This window comes from Paralichthys olivaceus, chromosome 14 (assembly GCF_024713975.1).
Source record: "Paralichthys olivaceus isolate ysfri-2021 chromosome 14, ASM2471397v2, whole genome shotgun sequence".
Lineage (NCBI taxonomy): Eukaryota > Metazoa > Chordata > Actinopteri > Pleuronectiformes > Paralichthyidae > Paralichthys > Paralichthys olivaceus.
This window is the reverse complement of record NC_091106.1, coordinates 14,514,524-14,537,628: the sequence shown is the minus strand read 5'-3', so window position 1 is coordinate 14,537,628 and position 23,105 is coordinate 14,514,524. Positions and strand designations below refer to the sequence as shown.

Genomic DNA, 23,105 nt, shown 5'->3' with positions numbered 1-23,105 from the left:
GCCTGAGCTTTTCTCTGGCACACACACCCCATCAGGGCCATCATGGTGCTCATGATTCCATTTATTTCTGTCTCGCTCTGGATGCATTTATTTTCTAAAGCGATCCTCTATTGACTCATTGTCATGGACTGGCTTGACTAGCCAACCAGTGTAGGCCCAGGTTCAAATCCATACACTAACTGATCTAAACTCCACAAATGGGTCATATGTGTAAGAGATACACAGAGGACAATCTCCAAAAGGGCCAAATCTCAAATTTGAACAAATCAACAAGGTGACTGTATTCATTTTTTTCCTGCAGCTATTGAACAAGGTTGATGTGACTCTGGTACTACGATCGTTCTTTTATGTCATGACTGAACAACCTGCCAGGGCCATATTTTTCCTCCCCGCTCACACACTCATCAGCTCCTTCTACACTCATCCCACACCCACGCTAAAATCACAAGTTATGACCTTTGCTTTCTCCATCTAATTTATCACTGTAGCTCCCTACTGCCTGTCCTCCCCACTGGGCTCCATCCAGGACGTGGTAAGCCAGCAAGGAGAGAAACATACACTTAGGTCACATCAACCTGACTGCATGCAGCAGCAAGGTCAGGAAGAAGTTGTTAAGAAAATATAAATTTACATAAAGTTGCAGCGCTAATAGTAACAGCATTTCTTTAATGAAGGAGAACAAATGAGAGCAGACATGCGCAATAAAAAAAAAATCATCCCTGAGAATCCAGCGGAAGGCCGCAAACTTTTTTATACAAATGCATGGACCTTCAGCGTGATATGGTCCAACATCTGACAACCTTGCAGCAGTCGTCACCCTATCCTCCCGAGTCTTTTCTTGGCTTCCACCTCCACCATAGGTTTAAATGACTGAGTTTGAGCGTGCTGTACAACAGGCTAATTTCCCCACTTCACTATTAATGCATTTGGCAGGAACAACATCCCATTTCCTGTAATGAGATACACAAATAAATCTGGCTGTGGATAGATTTGGGGTGGGGTGGCGGCGACGGTGGTGGTGGTGATGGCGGTGGGAAGAGGAGGAGTGGGGGGGGTGGAGCAAAGGAGGAGGAGGGGAGGGCGCATTGAGACGCATTCTTCCAGCTCTGGCATAATTGGTATCGCTGCTTGCAGACATGCAAACCAATCTCTCCACAGATAGGGCTGAGACTCTCTCTTTCCCCCCTTAAGGCTATTTCTTTTGTCTTTTCGATAGCTTGCACATCCGAGATAGAGGGAGGGAGGGGGGGGGGGGGGGGAGATGTTAATTTGTGAATTAATGGCTTTTCTCCGCAGAATTGCAAATTCTTTTAAATGTCACTATGTTCACTGTGCGAGGAGCATCCGGAGCCACAGAGTTCCTACGTAAAATGCACAAACACATTTCCATGCACAGGTGTGTGTGTGTGTGTGTACACATACATGCACAAATCCTAAAACTAATCCTTGCTCAATTCTCATTCAGGCTGCCAGGACCTCCTTCTTCCCTTCTCACCTCATAAACCCACTTTTTTTCTCTCTCTCTCTCTCATCCCTCTATTCCCTTCTTCTTCCTCCCATCCTCGCTCAGAGCCGTCCAGTGTAACATGCTACTTTTAATTTGCAATAACACATGACAAGGACAGATTAATGGCTCTTATGGCACCTATGTCCCTGAAGCTCGTCTTACGGGGACCCGGTGTACATAACGCGTGTCACACTACATTATCTCTACAGCCCTCCAGTAATGGGGACCTTTTTCTTCCTCAAAGGGCAACCACTGACTTCAGCCACACCGGGAACACACACCTCCGCAAACACCAGCAGTACAAAGAGTGTGTGATGCACTTCTTTTTTTTTTGGTCAAATGAGCAGCAATAGGCACAGACATGTTAAAGCATTGAGAGTTAAAATATTTGATTGGTTTACAGACATGCAAGAAAGTCCAGGTCTCCCCTTGTTTTTCATGTATTTATCCACTTTCCACTTTTTATTTGAGTAAGTAGCCAAGGCATATGTTCACATTTCTACTGTGACATATTCTTATCCAGCTCAGATGCACCAGACTCTTTCTACCACAGGTCATTCTGCAGCAGCGACTATAACTGTAACTGTTTTGTAAAATAACAACAAAGATGAGATCATTTTAAAAATATGGGTGATGGAAAATTTATCAAAATAACCAAACACAAGAGGTGCAGTGGCTTTCTTGTCAACACAGGCCAAATTAAGGCTAAGAATTATTATTATTATTTTATTAGAATAAACTGCATCTTGTTGAAAATCCATATTTTTTCCTGACAACAATTGTGAATATACAACACTGTGCATCACTGTGTATTGAACTGGATGCTATTAAATGGAAAATAAGGTTTTCCACGGTCACTTTGATTTAATCCATTTTAATTTCTTGGCAGATTATTTATTGGAAAAAAATCCCCCCCCCGCCTGCCGTTAATCTCATAACCCCTGGAAGAGCGACAGCAGCAGTTGAGAGAAAAGTTTTGTGATCTGATTGACCAAAGCAGCAAAAGACAAGGTTATCTAACTTCAACTTACAATGTCCTATTTTCCTTCCATCCAAGTGGTTGCCACTCCAGAGAACTAAAGAGACAGAAACATAAAAGAAGGAAGTGGCCTGTTTTGATGAGTGCTCTTTGAAATAATTTCAACCATATAATCCCATCAGCCACCTCAAAGCAGCACAACAGAGTCACACAAACACACACGCACACACACACATGCACGCACACGCACACACACACACACACACGCACACGCACGCACACGCACGCACACACACACACACACACACACACACACACACACACACACACACACACACACACACACACACACACACACACACGCACACATATGCACACATATGCACGCACACACACGCGCAGCCCCTTCCCTGCCTCCACCGGTCTGTTCCTACACCTGTTCAGGCCTCCACTAGGGACATGTTAATTCATAGGCATTAAAAAAGCCAATTGTTTGCACAACCGATAATCTATTAGCCCTCAGGCAGTGTGTGTCCACTCTTGCCTTGCCTAGGAATGAGAATTTCTGGCTTGGACCGGATAGGCCTCTACTTAATCTTTGAGCATATCTATTTTCTTGCCAGTCCCCTGATGTTGTGTGTAGTCTAGTATGAAGTCTTACAAAAAATACTATATTATTGAGTTTTAAATGCTGTTCAGCCCTTCAGAATAAAATACAGCTCAGCCAGAAATGTATTTATATATCTATACTGTGAAATATTAAATGTCAGGTGGTTAACTGGTAGAAAAAACTTATTTCCCTGCCTTTTTTTTGTTATGATATAAAACTGAAAAGAACAGCAGCACTGATGCCTTGCCAAGGGGGATTAGACTTGTATGACAGCTATATAGGATATCTACAGTACGCCCGAGCATGTTATGAAATTGAGATGCAGCTCTGTGGGCGTATGGTAAAACATGGGGCATCAGAAAGCTGATTGAATCACAACACTTGCCCTGGCTGCTACACAACATAACAAGTCACTGGAGACAGCACACAGAAACACACTGGGCTGCAGCGCTGTCATAAACGCCATCTTCTTCACACACAGGAAAAACAAAAGTGGGAGACAAGTGATGGGGAGAATTAAAAGGATAGGAAAACAAAGTGGGTTTTGTGTCTCCCTTACCTTCATCTCGTTTCCTCTTCTCGCCGTTGGAGCGAGGGATACCCAGAATGCCGTTGATGGAATAGGATCCTACGGGATCGTTGGAGGCGCTGGTCACAGGGGGGGAGGCTGTGCTGGGCACTGATGGAGAGAGCTGAGTTAGTGTGTGTACAGTGTGTGTCTGCACGTGTGAGTGGCACATTTGTGTATTCGTACAGGTGCATGTGGGTGAGAATGGGTAAATACATGCAAGTCTTCATGGTTTGGTGTTTTCCTCCTGCTGTAAATCTGTGTGTGGCCTCATTCGTGCTCACCTATGGTGTGGCCGGGCGTGGAGAGCGGCGTAACAGATCCGTCGGGGGACGGGTGGAATTGCTGCTGGACTTTGGTGCGGATAATCCTGGTGAAGCGAACAAACAGACACGGCTCAATCAATTCTGCTGCCAGTGCATGGAGATTTCACACCAGCCCCTAGCAGCCGCCCCGGGACACTTAACCGCGGCACATCACGTCCACTTTACGCCTGTGCATGTACAAGCGCTCCGTCGTTTGGGATGCTTGTATCCTCGTACTCGGGCCCTGTCACAACTAGCCAATCTCGGGGGCCTTAGGGGCAATCTCTCAGCTCCTGTGTGCAGCTGAATGGGGCTGCCCCCTGAGATTGTGGATTCAATCTAGTTGGATTCTGAGGTTAGAAATATGATAAAGTCCCCGCACCAGTAAGATGTGATGTGGCGGGAAAGTCTTCATTGCACTTTGGTCTGAATGATCTTGCAAACAAAGCATGAAATCACATCAATTCACCTCAATGATCAGCTTCACTGGCTCTACCTGGCCAACTCTAATAATCTCCCTCTCCTGCTCCCCTCTCCCTCGTTTCTCCTCATTCTCTCTCTCCCTCTCCATCCCTCAACCCTGATCTTTCACTCCTCACTCCCACCCTCATCCTCTTTTCTCATTTCTCCTCTATAGTGTCCAGTGTGCTCTCTGTTTTACTGTACTTTACAGCATCTGTCTCTCTCACCCTGCTCTTCTCTTTATCTCTTTTCTTTCTCTCTTCATCCTCCCCTAAATCCATTTCTGTATTTCTCTGTCACCTCGCTGGTGTCTATTGCAGACTGACGACCGCAGCTTATTGACTGGGAACTCCGGGATAGAAAAGTTGACGAGGCAGAGAGGAACAGTGGTAGATGTAGATCTATAAATTACATTTTACAGGAAAGCAATGGCGTCTTATGGGCCCAACATAAGACCACCGCCACATCCAACATCTTTTCATCTGTGGTTCTCTGTGACTATAAAACATGACACAATCATATAAATATAATAGAAATTAGAGACGATATAGAGATAATGGTAATTTAGTAATTTTGCTGAAAACAGGAGGGTACACTGGGATTTATACAACCTCAGCTCTACTTCTGTAATCGCATTACATCAAACAACAAATGTGAGATGATTGAATAACGTGTGAGTGTTGTGTACTGACAGGAATCACCCTCTCGCTGGAGAGGTGTGACAAAACCAGACTTTAACTGACTGCAAATGAAGCGATTGACGTTCACATGCAGCATCCAGCAACGAGCTATCAACTCTGCGTCAGGCAGCGATGGGGTTAAACTTCCTCAGGGGCAAAAAAAAAAAAAAAAAGTACATCAAGACTCTTTTCATTCCCCTCAGTATCTCACGCGTCCTCTACACTCTCTCCTTCAGGCGGGGTAACAAAGGCGAGCAGCCTCCTCCAGAAAACACACATCAATATTTTATTTGAATTTCTAACATCTCACCACAACAGTTATCTGACCTCATGACTCGAGGGAGCCTCATAAATTCAAGGACTTTGTTTCGAGTCTGTGTTGTTGATATTGAATAAGCAGTTTGGATGGGTGAATTAACGACTTTGGTGCTCGGCTGTTGTGAAGAGAAAAAAAATTCCCTAAAGAAATATTAAAATGTGGATCAATATGATTGAAAGCCACTTAGGACCCAATGGGTACGTCTGTGTCCACTGGGCATGGTGCAGCGGCTGGAAACTCCTCTCTGCGGCAACAAAACAAAGTGCAACCCAGTATCTGTGTAATCTTTAATAATTCATGCAGGGAAAATGTGTTTAAAACCAGGACATCCTCTTTAGTCTACAGAGCAGAGGTCAGCCCCTTAACCACAGAGACCACCAGGGGTCCACTGCCTCTGTCTCTCCCTCCGCCTGCCTCTTTTTACTCCTCTTATTCACTTTCTCCCCCCGCCATGACTTTCCCAGTCCTCCCTTTGACAGCAGCAGCAACACAATTAATTGAATATTGTTTTTAAAAGAAGCCTGTGATGTGAATAATACAGGGAAGTATCACTGGAGATAACACAACAGCTCCAGAACACTGCTCATTTTAATGCAATAAAATAAACATCGATTAACTCTTCTTCACGTCTAAAGGGCTTCAAACGAAAGAGTGAAACTTGGTTGGTATCAGGTTGTGATTTGTGAGGTCATGCTTTAAGAAGATAAAATGCAGATTTGTGCATCACCACAAGCTTTCATGTTCATTATTAACGCACGGGCCAAATTAGTTTTAAAGCACACAATTTCACCTGCACGGCTCAAATATGTTTTTGAACCGCAAATCCATTTCACTACCACAATACCTGTTTGAATGCATTCCCTTTGGCTTTCTGAACAACAGGTTAGAACAAAGCGTGGCACCAAAAAGACCTGTTGAAACCACAATTTCCATGGTGGCCCAATTTTCTCTTTCTCTCTATTTCTCTTGCTCTTTTTTTGTACAAAGATTCATCCATCTCCTCCATTTAAAGCTGGATGTGTTATGAGACTCTCTTCAGCTCATTAAAATGTAATGCCGATGACCAGCTCTCTGGAACAGTGCCTTCTAACCAAAGTTCATCACTCGCAGGCACTGGGGGGACTTTTTTCACTTTGCACACTGCAGCAGGCATTGCTGGGCTTTTTTTTCCACCGGGCGTCTTCTGTCTAAAGACATTTTGTCCACTGCTTACCCCGCTCCATCTGGGGAAGGTGAAGGTGTAGGGTGTCTCTTGACAGAAACTCTTTTATACTCCAGCTATCCATTTTGGGACTATATATTTTTTATTTTCTATGTAGTTTTCTACATTTATTCTACACTCAAATAATATTAATAATGGTAATAATATTATACTATAAAAGTTAAATAATAACAATATTCATTTTTCAGTAATGGGTTGATATCTCCTGTAGGTTCTTGAGTATATTAATTTGTCGTGAAAGGTAATGTACAATAACAGTAATGTTAATAAAATACTAATAATACTACTACTACTAATAATATTAACAATGATCATTATTATTAGAATAATAATAATAACTGTGTATGCTATTGATAATTAAGAGTGAGATTGTGTTGTGGTTCCACATTTCCTCAGTGTTGGGGAAACAGAGCAATAAAGAGGCTGCCTGCTGCCGCCTCTGTCGCAGTGTGGTCCGCGTCTATTGAACGACTTTGTTGGGTATTTCCCTGCGCCTCTGGATCTGGTTACGCGGTATTGATCGGTTTTTATCGAGACAGATGTGATTCTCCGTGGCCCCATGCAGCCTCAGCCTCGGCTCCCCCACCTCCTCAATGTGCAGGCAGTGTCGTGGAGGGCCGCACAGGGGATTGAATTGCACTTGTGAGACCACCCCGGTTATATAGGCTGTGGGGCTCGGCTGGAAATGACTATAGTTCAGACCTCGTCTGTGGAGATAAAACGGCTATCTGCTTATTTCAAAGCTGATTTATCCCATTTAGGCGTGGCGCCTGACAAGACCCCCCACCCCCCCACCCCACTCGTATGTCCCTTTTGACATTTTTTCTCACTCAAACATTGTCTGTTCCACATTTAGCAAATAAAATAAAATAAGGAAAGTGTGTTTCAGGGACATTTTAGGCATTTTGGCACAATTTGGCACGCTCTTTAAATATAATAAAACCAAACGAAATCATCTATTTCCACCTACCTGTTGATGGAGGAGACGCTGGGGACCGTGTCGTTGTCGCAGACGCCCTCAGCCAGTAGTCGGTCCCTGATCTCCCAGGCGAACATGGTCGGGTTCTGGCGCTTGTAATCTGCTATTTTATCCACCACCTTCGGAGTTGCGACCTTTGGTTTGGAGCCACCGATGACTCCGGGTTTAATACTGCCGGTTTCATAGTACCTGCATGGGGGGGGCAGAGTGAGTGTTCCTGAATGGATCCATCCTAGATCCAACAATCAGTCAGTCAGCTGTCTGGATGATGAGAGAGGCCGACCTTCTGCACTTATGTAGGTCAAAAAATAATAATTACCTACAACAAATATGTCTGAGCGTAATCTACATTTGCTGTGAAAGTGTGCTGTTGTATGGGCCAATTTGTGTGTCAGCTGGAAGGTGAACAGAGCGGATTTCCAACGAAAAAGCAGTGTAATTAAAAAAAAAACCAAACACACAATATAAGCAGTGGCACGGACAGGACCAAAGGACAGTTTTATAGGTTTCCAGTCTCCATGAGTTTATACAGTAGCATGCACGTATATATACATGCCACCATGACCTATTGGTAAATGTTGGTGACAAAACATTCAGTGTGTGTGAAATGAAAATACCTCTGAAATGCCTTCTGATAGCTGAAAAAAATATATTTCAAAATATTATCTCACAGCATTTGTGCTCTGAAGTAAAATGATGTAAATCTAATTTATCATTTTACACTCATGGAAAAAAATATATTTCAGCTTAAAGTCTGTGTTTATGGTATTTTTTTTTAGCCAATGGAATATGATGCTCAGATGTGAGTTTAACGTGTCTCTTAGTAATATTAAACTCAGGCCTTTATTTGAAATACAATATTTTCTTTATGACCTATAATTTTAACACAGCCTCCAATTCTTATGGGATATTTTGCTCTTTTTGTTTAACTTTACTCTTCCCTCCTCAAATGTATTTTTGGATTGTGGTGATTTTATTTTTTGTGAGGCTGAGAGTGATGGAAAGAAAATCTCGGACGCAGAACTGCTGTGTTCAAGCAAAAAGAAATAGAGAAAGAAAGTAGAAAAAAATGACCTGCCTACATAACCGATGACTGAGGCTGAAATAGAGCTGGGTGCGCATATATACGAGCTATAGAAGATTGATGTTTGACACACATTGAGCTCTGTTGCAGTGGCGCTGGATCCCCCCTTTTACCTGCCGAGGATTTTGCTGACACAGCCGTGACTGACCCGTAGCTGTCTGGAGATGTCGCAGGGCCGGACGCCCTGGTGGGCCAGCTCCACGATCCGCTGCCGCACCACGTCCGGGAGGGGTCTGCCGTTCACGAACACCCCGCCGAGCTGGTTCACACCGCCATGCCCTGCGTGGGATACAACAGCAGCACAGGGGGGGATAACATTACATACCTGCAGAGGACGCACCGTCTCTGCAGCGAGTGAGTGTTTTTATATTTCTTATTATTTTACGATTAGAATGTGTTGGTTTTTTTCATTTGAATCACATTGCTGTTTAACACACACACACAAACACACATAATATGATTTACGTGTTTATAGCCTACACGCGTAAAAGCGCACGCATGCACATTTACAATTTGGCCCAAAATCTTATATTATAAAATTTCTGGAAAGTATCTCCTATTAGAATTATTACAATTGTGATATAACAATAATAATAATAGTAGTAATACTAGTAATAATAATAAGTTAAAGCATAATAGAAATGAAGGCAGCCAAGCAGTAAAAACTGTCAAATTCTCGTATTGTGATTATTTTTGTTTTCAAATATAAATATTAAAAAAAGACAGGAATAAAAGAAACATTATTATATATACTACAATTAATCAATTATTATTAATAATAAAACCTACTTCATTGTCTCCTTTGGAATAAACAACATTACCTCCTCCCCTACACACTGACTTGGTTAGGCAATATTTTCCAAGAGCATCTCTTCCCCTGCAGCCTAACACATGTCGCCAGGTATTATGTTTCAACCTGTTTAATTTTCCTCGCACAATTACTGTAAATAATTAAAATGAGCTTTGATAACTCATATTACAAACGCGAATGGTGCGAATGAGGAGGAATAAATAATTCACGCACGGTGCCGGGTCTTCTTTACGCATATCATATGGAGGAAAAAAACCACACGAGGAAACGAACAGTTACAACTACAGTTTTTACTTGAGGTTTTATTTTTACGCACCTGAATGTGAGGAGGTGGTTAATAAAGAGACACGTTCACATCCATTTACACACAACGTGCTCTGCTCTCACAGGTAATAAAAGCTTTGTATTTAAATTCAGGGAGTTTCTATTTCTCCCTTCACAGTAATTGGGATTAAACATCTTAAATGTTCCTATTTACATAAATATTTGACATAAGAAACTCAGGAAAAAATGTGACTACAAACAAAACTTTTGAGTGATCCATGTGTTCTTATGGAGCCAGAATAATTTGTTTCAAACATTTTAGTAACTATTTTTATTCTAGGTTGTATTTATTATTTTAAGATATAAAGTAACCGAAACTGATTTAAAACCAGTTTTCTTGTAAACTTTAGCCAATTTTCTCCTTTGTTTTCAATAAGAAAAAATTAGTGTTGGAAAACTGGAATAAATGTAAAAATACATTTAAACTCTCATATTAATAATCACCGTGTTCATCTTCAGCACAAGATAATACGTTTGCAAACATCGAGCCTATTAAGGGACTCAGAATAAAATATATCTATAACATTAACATGTAACATTTCTTCCTACGTAATTTTTACATCATTGTCATTGAAAACGGCTTGGTTCTCATTTGCTCCATAAGTGGAGCCACAGCAGAGATGCTGGTGTCTATAAACTAATTCAGTATACTCACGGTGCATCGCCGAGAAGGGGTCTGCTTTGCAGTGAATATCCATGGGATAGCAAAGGAAAGAAAGGTAATCGACTGAGGTCGCCGTTTCGCCTTGGTAGTGCAGCTTTGTAGGGGTAAAAAAAAATGAGGACTTCTATATTTTGGTGTAAAGCAGTCCGTGTGGGGACGAGTCCGCAGCGGCGAGGAACTTCTTGAGCGGCGACTCTAAGTTTTTCCTCCGGTGAAAGTGTGAGGTGAGCAGTGCGCAGAAGGGCTGTCAGGTGCGGAGCATGACCCACGCGTGTGCAGAGCGCACCGGACGCAGCAACATTGGCTCAAACCGGCTCACTGTCTGTGTTTAAAGGACATCATGAGCGAGGCACAAAGCAGAGTAGCTGGAGTCTCCACGGGTCCGCTTGGAAATCTTGAGGCCGAGAAAAAAAAAAATCCCTCTCTCCTCTTGCATGTGACGGCGCGGAGGAGCGGCGGGCTCTGTGGGTTTAATCAGATAGGGGCGGAGATGACAACAACACGGACACACGGCGGAGCGGTGCGTCCCCCTCTCCTCCAGAATGGGCTGTGCCTGAGCAAAGCTTTGGGCTGAGAATGAAACCCCGCTCGTTGTGTGTCTGTTTCTAAAAGCTGCAGTCCCACAGATCACCCCCTCCTCCCTCCACCTCCTCCTCTATACCTCCATCCCACAGATCCCCGCGCATAGAGATGGATGACTTGTCAGACAAAGGCAATAGATTCCAACACTTTGTGATTCGCCCACGTAAAAACCTGCAGCTCAAATGAGGAGGTCCCTGCATCCGACAGCCAGGAAGGGGAGGGAGACGAAATGGGAAATGATGAGACTTTGGGGGTGAAGAATCAAGGAAATTAAAGGGAAGGGGGGAAGAAGAGAGGCAAAGCACTGTCAGGCTGCTGTATGTTGTTTAAAGCGTTGCCATAAACTCAGATGTTTCCAGGACTTAGAGAAACACGACGAGAGAGGGACACTTGGGAGGATTTTGATTGTTGCCACTACATTTTTTTAAAATTGACACAAGGAGCCTGGATTACAATTTCAATTGTACATTCAATTACAACAAAAAATAAAATGATTATTTATTTAGTTGAAAACTTGTGGAAGCGACCCAGTAACCCACTTTGTGAGCCTCCTGCCCCAAAATGCACAATCTTCAAGATATGTTTCATCTTATTATATTTCAGGCATAACACATTTTATTTAAGAAAGTGTGTTGACATTTGATTTCATCTCTCTGCATCTTTCTGTGGTTAAATTCTTGAGAAAAATTAAATAAAAACATATACAGTCTTTGCACCTTTTCAATTCACCATGATCTTTTTTTTATTATTATTATCATCACACAAGAAAAACTCAGTATCTTCTCCATGTCAGTGCGGATGGAGGTGTGCAAGGTGAGCCTGCAGAGGGAGAGTCAGTCAGTATTGGCCATCATCATCATCATCATCATCATCATCAACATCCCCAATACCATCATCATCATCATCATCCCACTCACCGCCTGTGTGCAGCATCGCTCTGTAGATGGCGCTCACACAGTAGGTTAAGCAGCAGCCCGCTGTGCTCCTGCAGGCTGAGAGGAAGGCAGGCAGGGAGGGAGGCAGGGAGGGAGGGAGGGAGGCAGGTAGGCTGATGCTGCTGAGGTTGGCCGGGTCAAAGGTCGCTGGTAAGCCTACTGTAGCTGAATTATGCACTCTTAATCTCTTCCGGTAAGAGCTCAGTCCGAAAGGAGAGAGAGAAAAACATTCAGTCAAAGGAGATTTTTTAAAAAGTGCTCACTATAATTGGCTGCATGAGGTCACCACCAACTTCTGCAAGTGCCATTTACCAAGAACACCGTAAAAAACATGTAACACATCATGTACAATTGTACAGATGATAAATGCATCGTGTTTATTTCATGTGATTATTGAAAATAAAGTAGAAAACTGCAATCTCCTGCAGGTTCTTACATATTTGTCATGAAAAGTGCTGTGCATTAATAAGAATAATAATAATAACGATGGTGATAATTATAATAAAAATATAATGAGCAGTTATTAAGAGGCTTGCTGGACTCCTCCATGACGCAGGGCTCCGTGTTGCGTCCAGCTGCCCTCTGGACAACTTTGAGGACGATTCCTCTTTTTTTTTTTGTTTCTGCCTTTTTTGGGGAGGGAGCTTCTGGTACAATATGTAGCACCATGGGCTGTAATTTCACACGTCACTGCACTTTTGCCCTAAAGCTGCTGCTATTTCCCCCTCAACACCCCGATTTGCCCCCCGTATGCCTCTCTCCCTCTCTCTCCCCCTCTCTCCTTCTCCCTCTCTCTCTCTCAGAACGATGCCACGACGCGCGTCCCCGTGTCACAGCATCACTACAGATAAGAAAACACAAACCGTGTGATAATTAAGAAACTGTTAGTCCTGACTTCAGCTCAGTCACATTAGACCTGATGTAGTTGTTGTTTTGTTTTGCCTGCATTGTAGAATTAATGAGTTTGGACACAGTTGTCACACTGCAGAGAAACAGTTGATTTTCATATCAGATACTTAAAAACAATTATAATAGTGTCAGCTTGTCCCACTGTTTATTAAGGGTGTTTAACGGTCCTCGTGTTTTAGGCCTGTTTTTATTTTTCTATAAAATACAAACACTGGACATATTATTGCTATTATAATTATAATAATAATAATTACAATATATATGATAATAATTCAAATGACATTTGTTGTATTTGAAGTGTATTTGAAGTATAGAGACAGACAAACATGAGGGAGGGAGAGAGGGATGATGAATTTCCTCGGAGGACAGAACAAATCTTTTTCCTCCGTTTTTTTTGAACAGGGCCTGTGTTCAGTGCACGTTCACGTCAACAATCGATATTTCTCTTCTTATCTTCCTCGCGTGTCTCTCTCGCCTGTTTGAGACATATTTTAAGTCTGGGTGCCTTCACCAGCTACCATCAGTTATTAATACAAATGTTGTTTTTGCCTATTCATTTTATATTAGTAATTATATATTGTAATAAAAAAACATTGGAAATATGAATTATTTTATTATTATTATCATTATTATAATATTATATATTTTTAACCTGGTGGGGACTTATTGAAATACATTTTCTTCCTGACGTCTCCTGACCTCCAGTTTGGGAGCCACTGCAAGTTTGACTTGTTTAAAGCTAATTTAAGTTTGCATATAAACTGTGGGAAATAGACAAAATAATAATTGATTTATTTTCATCTGTATACATGAGCATTTTGAAAAATATAAGCAGCAACTTCTTGCACAGCTTAGTTGTGCAAACTTCATCCACCAAATACATTTTCTTATTCCAACGAGGACACTTAGCAGCTGTCACTGAAGTAAAACTCAAGGTTACAGCTCTTATACTCTCAGACCAAAGTCTTGTATTTGATTTACAGAAGAGCTGATTTGATTGTTTTTGGAGACATCACAGAAAAATGTGATATTTCTCTGCACATTTCCCTATATTCTCTATATCAGTCAAAACACCAGCATCATATCAGGAGTCACTTTGCGATGCCCCACAATGATTTGGTGTCTCCTGACACCCACAGCCATATGGGCAGGCTATGCCAAACTGCAGGATATCAGCTGCGTCCTCAGATTGCTTATTCATGTGCTTTACAACGGGAGCAGATGGATATCAATTTGACTCCATATCCTCGACACCACCGCAGATTGATTTTGTACTTGCTTTTAATTTTGCGATAATTAATTAGATCATTACAACTGTTTTCCATTGATCTTCCCATCGCCACCCAAAATTGAGAGGTGAATTAGACTGAGATCTATGTTTTCAATTACAGCCCCAAGCACATAGGAGAATGTTCATAGACTATCATGTGGAATAATAGTAATAATACAAAGTAGAATAATTATACAAATAATAAAACATATTTCAGATTACATGTATTTTTTTATTTTGATTAATGGCTTTACCTGACATTATAGCAACAGTCAACAGTAACAGAATGGAAGGAGAGGCGCACCACGCTTTGTTTGATCTGAGCATGAAATAATGAAATAAAAATCCAGAGGCTTGGAGCACAGAGCTGCAGCCTGCGCACAGTTTGGTCCCACACAGCGCAGCCACCACATACCTGCAAACAAACAGTGACATTAGAGGCAGAGATCCTTACCTGATCGACCGGCGGCTGTGAGCCATGCTTCTCCCCCTTGTCTAATGGTGCGTCTCCGCGATGCAGCCCAATAGATCTGTCCGGCCTCCTGCGCTCCCACCCCGGCTGCGCGCCGCGCTTCTCCACGCTGGTCGTCAGGATCTTTGAGCGATCATCCAAAACTAAACGGTTTAAGCGACAACAAAAAGAGGAAGCAACCCTGCTCCAATGAACTAGGAATTGATAAAGGTGGATGAAAAAATAATAAATAGAAATCAAAGAACACATGCACCAGAATTAAAAGAGACAGTAAAACTTACTATGTGTTTGAAAATAATACAAATTTAGGTTGCAAATTGCTGAAGCCTCAAATTAGTATATTTTCAAAGTACCATATTTCACATTCAGTTGCACATGTGCTCAAAGCTAAAATTAAAATGTTGTGATATTATTTATGACAGTTTGTGACAGAAATAAAATGGAAATAAAATCAGTTTGTATTTGATTTAATCAATTTAGTTTTTTAGTAATTATTGGATGCAGATTTACGACAGCTACACTCTCTCTTGCACACATATACACACACACACAAACACACACACAGAGAGAGAGGGAGAGAGGCAGAGAGGCAGAGAGACAGAGCATATAAACAACCAATAGAAGTGTGTACTTACTTTTAAGTCTTGATTCATAACAGTTGGCTCAAGCAAGCTTTGTTCTTGAGCTCCCTGATCAAAACAATTATTGTGATATAGTTCTGTTTTATTGCTCCACATATACATGTTTTTTCAAATGTATATCAATCATGGTTTTGACACCTCTGCTTTAAAACAGTTATCACAAAGTGCTCTCCTCCAGAGATTCAGTCCAGTCAGACACATACATAAACTTTGCAGAGGAAACTTTCTCTGTGTGTTTAACAGTGTGAGCAAATGCAAAAAAAAAAGTATAAGGGAGAGTATAAAACTTAGTAACTGGAACATTAACAGATGAATAACCAGTAAAAATGCAATATTACAATATTCACAAGAACGACAGAGCGTGGTAAAGCTATAAAATTCAACATTAAAAGATTATAGCTTCTCTATCGGCTATTTAACAAACATTTTGTATTATAAGGCTCTTTACAGTGCTTGAAGTTCAGGAATGGCAATAGCACTGCCACTGGACCAAGGACCAGTAATGGGTATTATGGAACACTTTATATCTAAGATACTCAGCCAGAAAAGATGAGTTCCTTACTTAAATTCAAACAAGCATCTCGCTTTACACCTGGAGGCTGAGTGTGCTCCGTTTAAAACACCATCGTCATGACGACTGCACTTTATTGTCCATTTTAGCAATTTAGAAACATACAGGAAATATATCACTTCACCTATAATGTGACTGAGAAACAAATATATATTCAAATCACAGTAAATATGGACTAAAATAGAGCTTTAAAATGGCAGAAAAAAACGAATTCATTAATTGTTGCTTAGTTAAAGCACAAAATAATTTGCTTATTCAAATAGTGGTGCATATTTTAGTACATTTCTATGTGTAGACTCCTCATAATAATCTATAACCAATGCTCATTTATGGTCATTGCATACTTTCTACTGACACACACAAACTGACCAGTGTGCTGTTTATACTGTATCATTGTTTATTGCTGTTTTTAAATTACAACACAGAGCAGACTCTGCCTTGGCAATCTTGACATTAACGATCTTAATAAGCATTTTTCCCTCTATCTCAGTGTTGAGGCGACACACTGGGGGTCTGCAGGAACATGGAAATGGGAGGAACCCAAATCGAGTAGCTTAAACGGCTATAAAGCTGTGTGGGCTGTCAGTAATGGAACTTAAGCTCTCCTCAGAGCCACACACCACATTTGCGGGTTATGACCAGAGTCTGTAGGAGAGAGAGCGACTAGAAATTGAGGGAGAGGGGTGATTTTGCTTGGATGGCGTTTAGTGTGTGTGTGGGGGGAGAGATCTTATGGCATAGTCCATTAGACTGGTCAATGGTATCTGCTCTGTCCAAGATTGCCAGGGGGCTGAGAGGAAGGAAGTGTGTGTGTGAGTGTGTGTGTGTGTGTGTGTGGTGGGAGGTTCAGGTTAATGTTGAGGTATGCATCTTCAAACCCTCTCTTCCTGTCGCCTCTCCACGGATAGCCAAAGTTCTCACCTGCACTTCCACCCAAAACCCCCACCACACTATACCTCACCTCCACCGCCACCTCCACACCTCCTCTCTTTAAAAATAGTGTCCCACTTGCTCATGAGCTGAACATTAAATAAACTTCCCTCCCTCACCCCCCCATCTCTCTCTGGCACCACTTCCCTGTCCTCACTCCTCACGCCACTGTAACTCTACGCATTTATCACCCCATGCACCAGCACATTAAAGTCACATGTGCAGATTTTACACAATTATTAATGTTATTACATCCGTGAGCAGTGTATTATTGGTCAAATAAATAATTTGCATGAGATGTGTTCCTCCTCAGAAGGGGAATGCATGGCCGAACTAAGACAACAAAAGGACAATATGTTTCCTGCCTGGTGTCTGGATGGTTTGTTGGAAATCTGGGCTGAGCGACAGCCAGTATCATCATCATCAACTCCTGCCAGCTTTTCATATTTAAAGCCAGCAAGGGTTTAATTACCAAATGATGACAGTGTCATATGGTACCATGATGGCACAGAATGAGGGTGTGTAATGTGTGTATCTGAGTGTGTGTATATGTGTCTCAATCGCTGCGTTGTGGCAAGTGCGCGAGTGCACACACCTTACATGAAGATAGTAGGTACAGCTGAAGGGCCTGAGCAGGGAGACAGACAGTGGGCAGGAGGTGTTGTGGAAGAAAAAAAAAAAAAGAAAGAAAGAAAACACACAGTAAAACATCTGCAATTTGTACTTCCTCAGTATTCAATGGGTGCTCATGGATTAAAGATTAAAATCTATTGTCTTGACAGATGGAAGCGAGAGGGAGAGAGAGCGAGAGAGAGAGGGTACAGAGAGGGGGACACTCATGCACATCCCATTTCCATTTGTATATGAGCGACACAGTTTGGCTAATCACAGTGGAAAAATAAGCTGTCTGCTTGCCTCACTCTGGGCAATGCCACCATGAGCTTTAATTCCAGCTGTGGACGCATTAGAGGCAGAGGCCTTGTTCTGCTGTGATGGGACGGTGTCAGTCTGTATTTGTTTATTAATATTCTGGTGGGAATAAAGCACGGTGACGCTCTGTGATCAGCGGATAGTAATGCTATTATAATACAGTGACTCCCACCTTCCCAAACCATCAAAACCAGCTGTGGTGACATCAAGAGAAAACACTGCAGAGACGGCTCTCAAAGCCCCAGTAAAGCAACGAGCGAGGTGTCCGTCAAACTGTGGGTGGTGACTGTATGAAAGGGTTTTATATCTGTAATTAAAATTTGTCATCGGCTCGTTTGAAATGTAGATAATTGTGCACGGAAAGAGCCCAAGAAGCTGCATGGATGAGTTAAAGTTCCTTGTTTAGTCTGTGTGGTCTGCACAGAGAGGGGCTGTGTGTGTGTGTGTGCGTGTGTGCTTGTGTGCGTGTGTGTGCGTGTGTGTGTGTATGTGTGTGTGTGTGTGTGTGTGTGTGTGTGTGTGTGTGTGTGTGTGTGTGTGTGTGTGTGTGTGTGTGTGTATGTGTGTAGGGGTAATGGTCTGGTCAGTGGAGTGAAGCAGACCACCTGAGAGTTGTTTTTGGGCATTAGTGTGTGTTCTCTCTCTCTTTCTTGCTCAGTGTGTGTGTGTGTGTGTGTGTGTGTGTGTGTGTGATATATGACACTGGCCATCTGAAGGAGGTGCCTTGCTCTCCCTCTCCGAGCTGCATGAAAGGGAGCTGAGAAGCCTGATGAATTAAAGCCTCTCTTCAATAAAACATCAGAGTCTTTCAGTAACACACGCTTGAGATGCCCCAGTAATTGACTTTTGGACTTTAGGATTTACATGAACCCTCCAAAAGCAGCTTACCTGTGCAGTGATGCCCCTTGAGTCTGCATCCATTCCCTGCTGATGTGGATTTCCATAAACTCACGCAATCTTCGTTTTTTTTCCATCTCTGATAAATGCAAAACTACCCACTGTAGATAATTTGAGGGATTTATTGAAGTGTTTGAATTTATTTATCTTGTACAAGAAATCTTACTAAATAAATCTAAATCCATTGATACTCAGCCCAGTTGTATTCTAATAGTCAACTTCACATTCCGCTCAATGGCTGTTTGCATTTTATAGAATTAACATAAGCATTAACATTGATTATATTTATCTACTTAAATCGATGTATTTTTTTGCAGTGCAGTCAGCTCAGCGGTTTGTATATTAATATTTGACATAAACTGCATCTTTTGGGTAAAAATACAAATAAAAACATTGTTCCACCACAAAAATAAGACCCACACACTCATAGTGAGCAAACAGAGTATATTGGATGTCAAAAACACACATTTGTGACTGTCAGACCAAACATTATTCATTGCAGTTGGTCAACGCAGCCCAAGAGGTTTTTGTTCTCTCACAGCCAGAACGCAGAAGCTATTAAAGGGGGCAGGACTGCTGCGATGTTCTATTTATTGGTCCATTCCTCACAAGTGTCAAGTAACATTTGCTCCTTATATCCTTCACCATGCAGGAAGTGAATCTGGATGCAAATCGGAGGCTGGAATTATAACATCTCACATCAGGTCGCAGTCAAAAATGTAGAAATCTGTGACTTTAGAGAGATGTTGCAGAACAAAGTTATGCTTCTCCTCATCTCTCGCAGCACATAATAAACTCTTTAACAAGATGGGGAAAGTAAGAGTGAAGGAAGATCTATGGGAGGGGCAGAGTAGCTTGGCAGATTTAATTAATTACTGCATATTAAAATGTTTGTTTACAGAAGTGAGCAGCTACAAGAGGTCCGATGTTAATTAATTTAAGGCGTTCTTCCCCCAGCCTCAGCGATGTGTCACATGCTGCAGAGCTACTCCCTCTGGCAGGGACTCTGCGTCTCATTGGATATCCATCAATTGCTGTAAGGTGTGTAAGAAACAAAGATGTGCAGTGCACAAATTACACCCAATGTTAACATGATTGCATATTAAGATTTCTAATTAGCGAGCAGAAGGAAAAGGTGAAGTAGTTGTGCAGTGTGTGGTGCATGGGTGTCCATTCAAGAAAGGCAGAAGTCAAAACATGAATGTTTGTCTGTGGCAGCGTCTATTTTCTGTTTCACTGCTGAAATGACTTTGTTTTCGTGCTAAGCAGCACAGATGCTGGTGTCCAAAGCTCTTGTTGACAGATGCAGCGGCTGGACAAAGTCCGACCGCTTAACACGTGTGCCGCTTCTGTCCGGTCTCCGGAGGTTCCTCTTTGGACAATGATGTATCTAACTTCCCTGCAAGGTCAGCTGGACTGAGTCCAGAGCATCACCTGCAATCAATAGTGTGGGTAAAGCAGGCCCAGCTGAATGCATGTGAGGGCAGAGACTCCACTCAGAAACCTACTGTGGGAAAAAAGGCCTGCATGGCCCATTGCCTTGCTAAAGCCAAACCACAGCCAGGTTACATGCTTGACTCACTGGTGTCTTTAGGAGAGGGATGTAAGGATGGAAAAAAACAGAGAGAGAGAGAGATGAGAAGATTCTAGCTCTGAGTAAATAATCACAAAAAAAGGACAAGGTAAGAAATATAAGGGGCAAAAGCAAAATGCACCTGGGAGAGTGCCTACCTCCACTAAGGCTGACTTGATCACCAGATTGCATTTGATACATTTACCATATACAAAGAGATTTGATCCAAACTGCTCACACTGAACACAGGTAAAATATCCATTCTCTCGGTTAAAAGGAATTTTCCTCACCTTTCAAAAACTAAATAAAGATCAACGGCTAAAATTCGTATTTTAGATTTGCATAAAATTCAGTCAGTTCAAAAACAAATCTGCATTATTTCTTTAAACACAAAATTGTTGAGAAATGCACCAGGTCAAAAAAATCCCTGGATCCACACCAAAATTTAGTGTACTGCTTTTTTTTTTTGTCTATCACATTTCAAGCACACCATTATAGCGAGGGGGAGACCCAGAGAGACGGTGTTCATTGAGCTGAAGAATGGTTGTATATTTGTGGGGATGCATGTAATTATTTCACTTCATAGAGTCATTATTGGCCGTGCTTGCTGTATCAGCAAGAGTCTCAACATGTAACAGCACCAGTGTAATATTCTAACATGGGTTTTCATACAAATCACTCTCTTACCTCTGATCATGATTATCAGACCATGGCTGTAATGGCATGGGCACATAAATATGCAACAAGCAAGACAAGACATGAATAAAAAAAAACAAACAGACATGATATAAATGTTCTCAATGACACTAAAGCTCCACAAGGAAATGCCATCTGTGTTTTCTTAAAAAAAAATACTCACGTTATATTCTACCATATAAACTTGGAATATTTCTCTGAAACCGATGTTATGACATGGGCTGCGTCACAAAACTGACCACGGACCTGAAATATTTTATTGTCAATTTGAAAAATACTACATCTACTACTGTCCTTTCAATTGGACGTACATGACTGCTACATTACGTTGATGTCATGTTCCCCTATATGCCGTCTGAAATTAAAAAATCAAAGTATAAAAAGGTAATTGGTTTAAAGCCTTTATTAAGAGAAAATTTACATTAATCAATAAGACAGAAGACCACCTCTGTCTCTCTCTCATCCAAACATCCAAACACCTTTTTCTCTTAAGAATGTGACACAGAAAAAACAAACCCATTTATCCAGTACACACTTGTGTGGATTCTTCCCAAACCTCCATGCATTTTTTATTCCTAACTCTCAGCTGCCGACATGAGCTTCGACTGCTTCCTCAATCAAGACCTCACGGTAACACAGAGCAGACTTCAGTGCTGAAGACACTGATGCCTGGGACACAGTAGCTGGGGAAAGAGGCAGATGCTGCTGTGTTTGGTGTGTATACGTGTGTTTGTGTGTTTGTGTGAACTCCTACTGTAAGTGGGATTTGAAGAATTGGCACAGTCATCTGAGCAGTGCTCCGCATCTCTCACAAACAAATGAAGGCCCAGAGCCTCAAAGTGAGATTGATATCTCTTTCTGAACTTCGCAGCGAGTATTCTGAATATGGAGAGGGGTTCCTCACTCCCAGGGGATGCAAAGGGTGCCTCCTATCTTGTCTTTTCTCCACCTCCCCACCAACAATAACAAGAAAAAAAATGGGAACATCTTTTGTGTTCATCAATATTCACTCATTCATCGTGTGTCCTGGCAGCTGAAATGTCGACAAGCATGATGCAATGGATGGGCTAGAAAACCACTTTGTCGCTGCGTGGAGGATGTCTGCAATTGTGTTTGGAATTAAAATAGAACAATCCCCAATTCTTCTGGACCAGAGACAGAGCCATACATTTCACTTAGCGACTGAAAACTTTTCAATTTGTGCGCTGGGTCTTCAACAGAACCCAGCCATTAAATAGGTCAAGGATGGATGTACCCAGGCTGCATTGCTCTCTCAGTCAAACAAAGAAAGTTGGGAGCACGTTTGCAAAAACATCATTTGTTTCACACAAAAGAAAATGCTTCCAACAAGGGGATTATACACATATTAAATGCATCGCATAGATGTATGAGCTGAGGTCTTCTGAAGCAACAAGAAACACTGTGCGAGAGTAGAAGCTATCTCCTCTCAAAGCTGGAACTGGAGAGATGAGTGGAAATGGAAAATTGAAAAGCCGTTGCACAAGGGTGTCGAAAAATGTGTTGGCGACACAAGTGCTCAGATTAAAAACATTTTTAATGGTCCACAACATATGTGAGTTTAGGCAATGTGATGGTGGGATCAGCAGGGGGTCAGAGCAGAAAATTACAGTGGTAAAAAAAATGTAAAGGCTATTCAAGAGTCATCAATACGAAAATATGAGGTGTAAAAAGCACAAAAACGCCAACTATACAACTAAGACTCATCCATATGCTACATATACACAGCTGCTGGAAAAGGTTAGGTTCAAACGTAGGAACTGGAGAACAGTGTCACTGCTACAACATGCGGCAACATAGAAACAACTGGAGTAATACATTTAAGTTAAGTTCAACTGCCATGATACAGCTTTTCTATACATTTCAAAATGTTCAAAATAATGATTTTGCCAAGTTCAGCCAAGTCTCATGTTAAGTGTATGCTTTAAATATTGATGTGTTTAGTAAGTAAAATTTTGGCCATTCTTGAAGGCTTTTGATTTTGCATTTATATTTTTAGCTCAACATTGCTTGTAAGACAATAATTATTTAACTTTGACATGGTATATTAACATATTGGCTCCAACTCCACAAAAGATACATCATGACTCCACAGAGAGTCCACTGGAGCATGAATTTGATTATTTGTTATCTGTTTTTATGTCCAAGCTATTTTCAGAACTTTTTT

At 41.6% G+C, this 23,105-nt stretch overlaps 1 protein-coding gene across 7 annotated transcripts in view; it reads right to left on the bottom strand.

The window, feature by feature from the left end:
• The window catches only part of pax2a (paired box 2a), a 34,102-nt gene extending 18,885 nt beyond the window's left edge, over window positions 1–15,217 (bottom strand). The window contains exons 1-9 of one of the 7 annotated variants that reach the window (XM_069538903.1): window positions 14,665–15,212; window positions 12,014–12,231; window positions 10,506–11,915; window positions 8,829–8,994; window positions 8,249–8,269; window positions 7,623–7,820; window positions 3,949–4,034; window positions 3,656–3,775; window positions 2,539–2,583 (exon numbers count right to left, since the gene is read on the bottom strand). In XM_069538903.1, the coding sequence (XP_069395004.1) occupies window positions 2,539–2,583; window positions 3,656–3,775; window positions 3,949–4,034; window positions 7,623–7,820; window positions 8,249–8,269; window positions 8,829–8,994; window positions 10,506–10,548 (679 nt within the window). In that variant the 5' untranslated portion in view covers window positions 10,549–11,915; window positions 12,014–12,231; window positions 14,665–15,212. Of the gene's footprint in view, window positions 1–2,538; window positions 2,584–3,655; window positions 3,776–3,948; window positions 4,035–7,622; window positions 7,821–8,248; window positions 8,270–8,828; window positions 9,007–10,505; window positions 11,916–12,013; window positions 12,232–14,664 lie in introns of all 7 variants that reach the window. The other 6 variants (XM_069538902.1, XM_069538904.1, XM_020097740.2 and 3 more) reach the window with 6 other exon arrangements.
• Window positions 15,218–23,105: the final 7,888 nt, after the last annotated feature.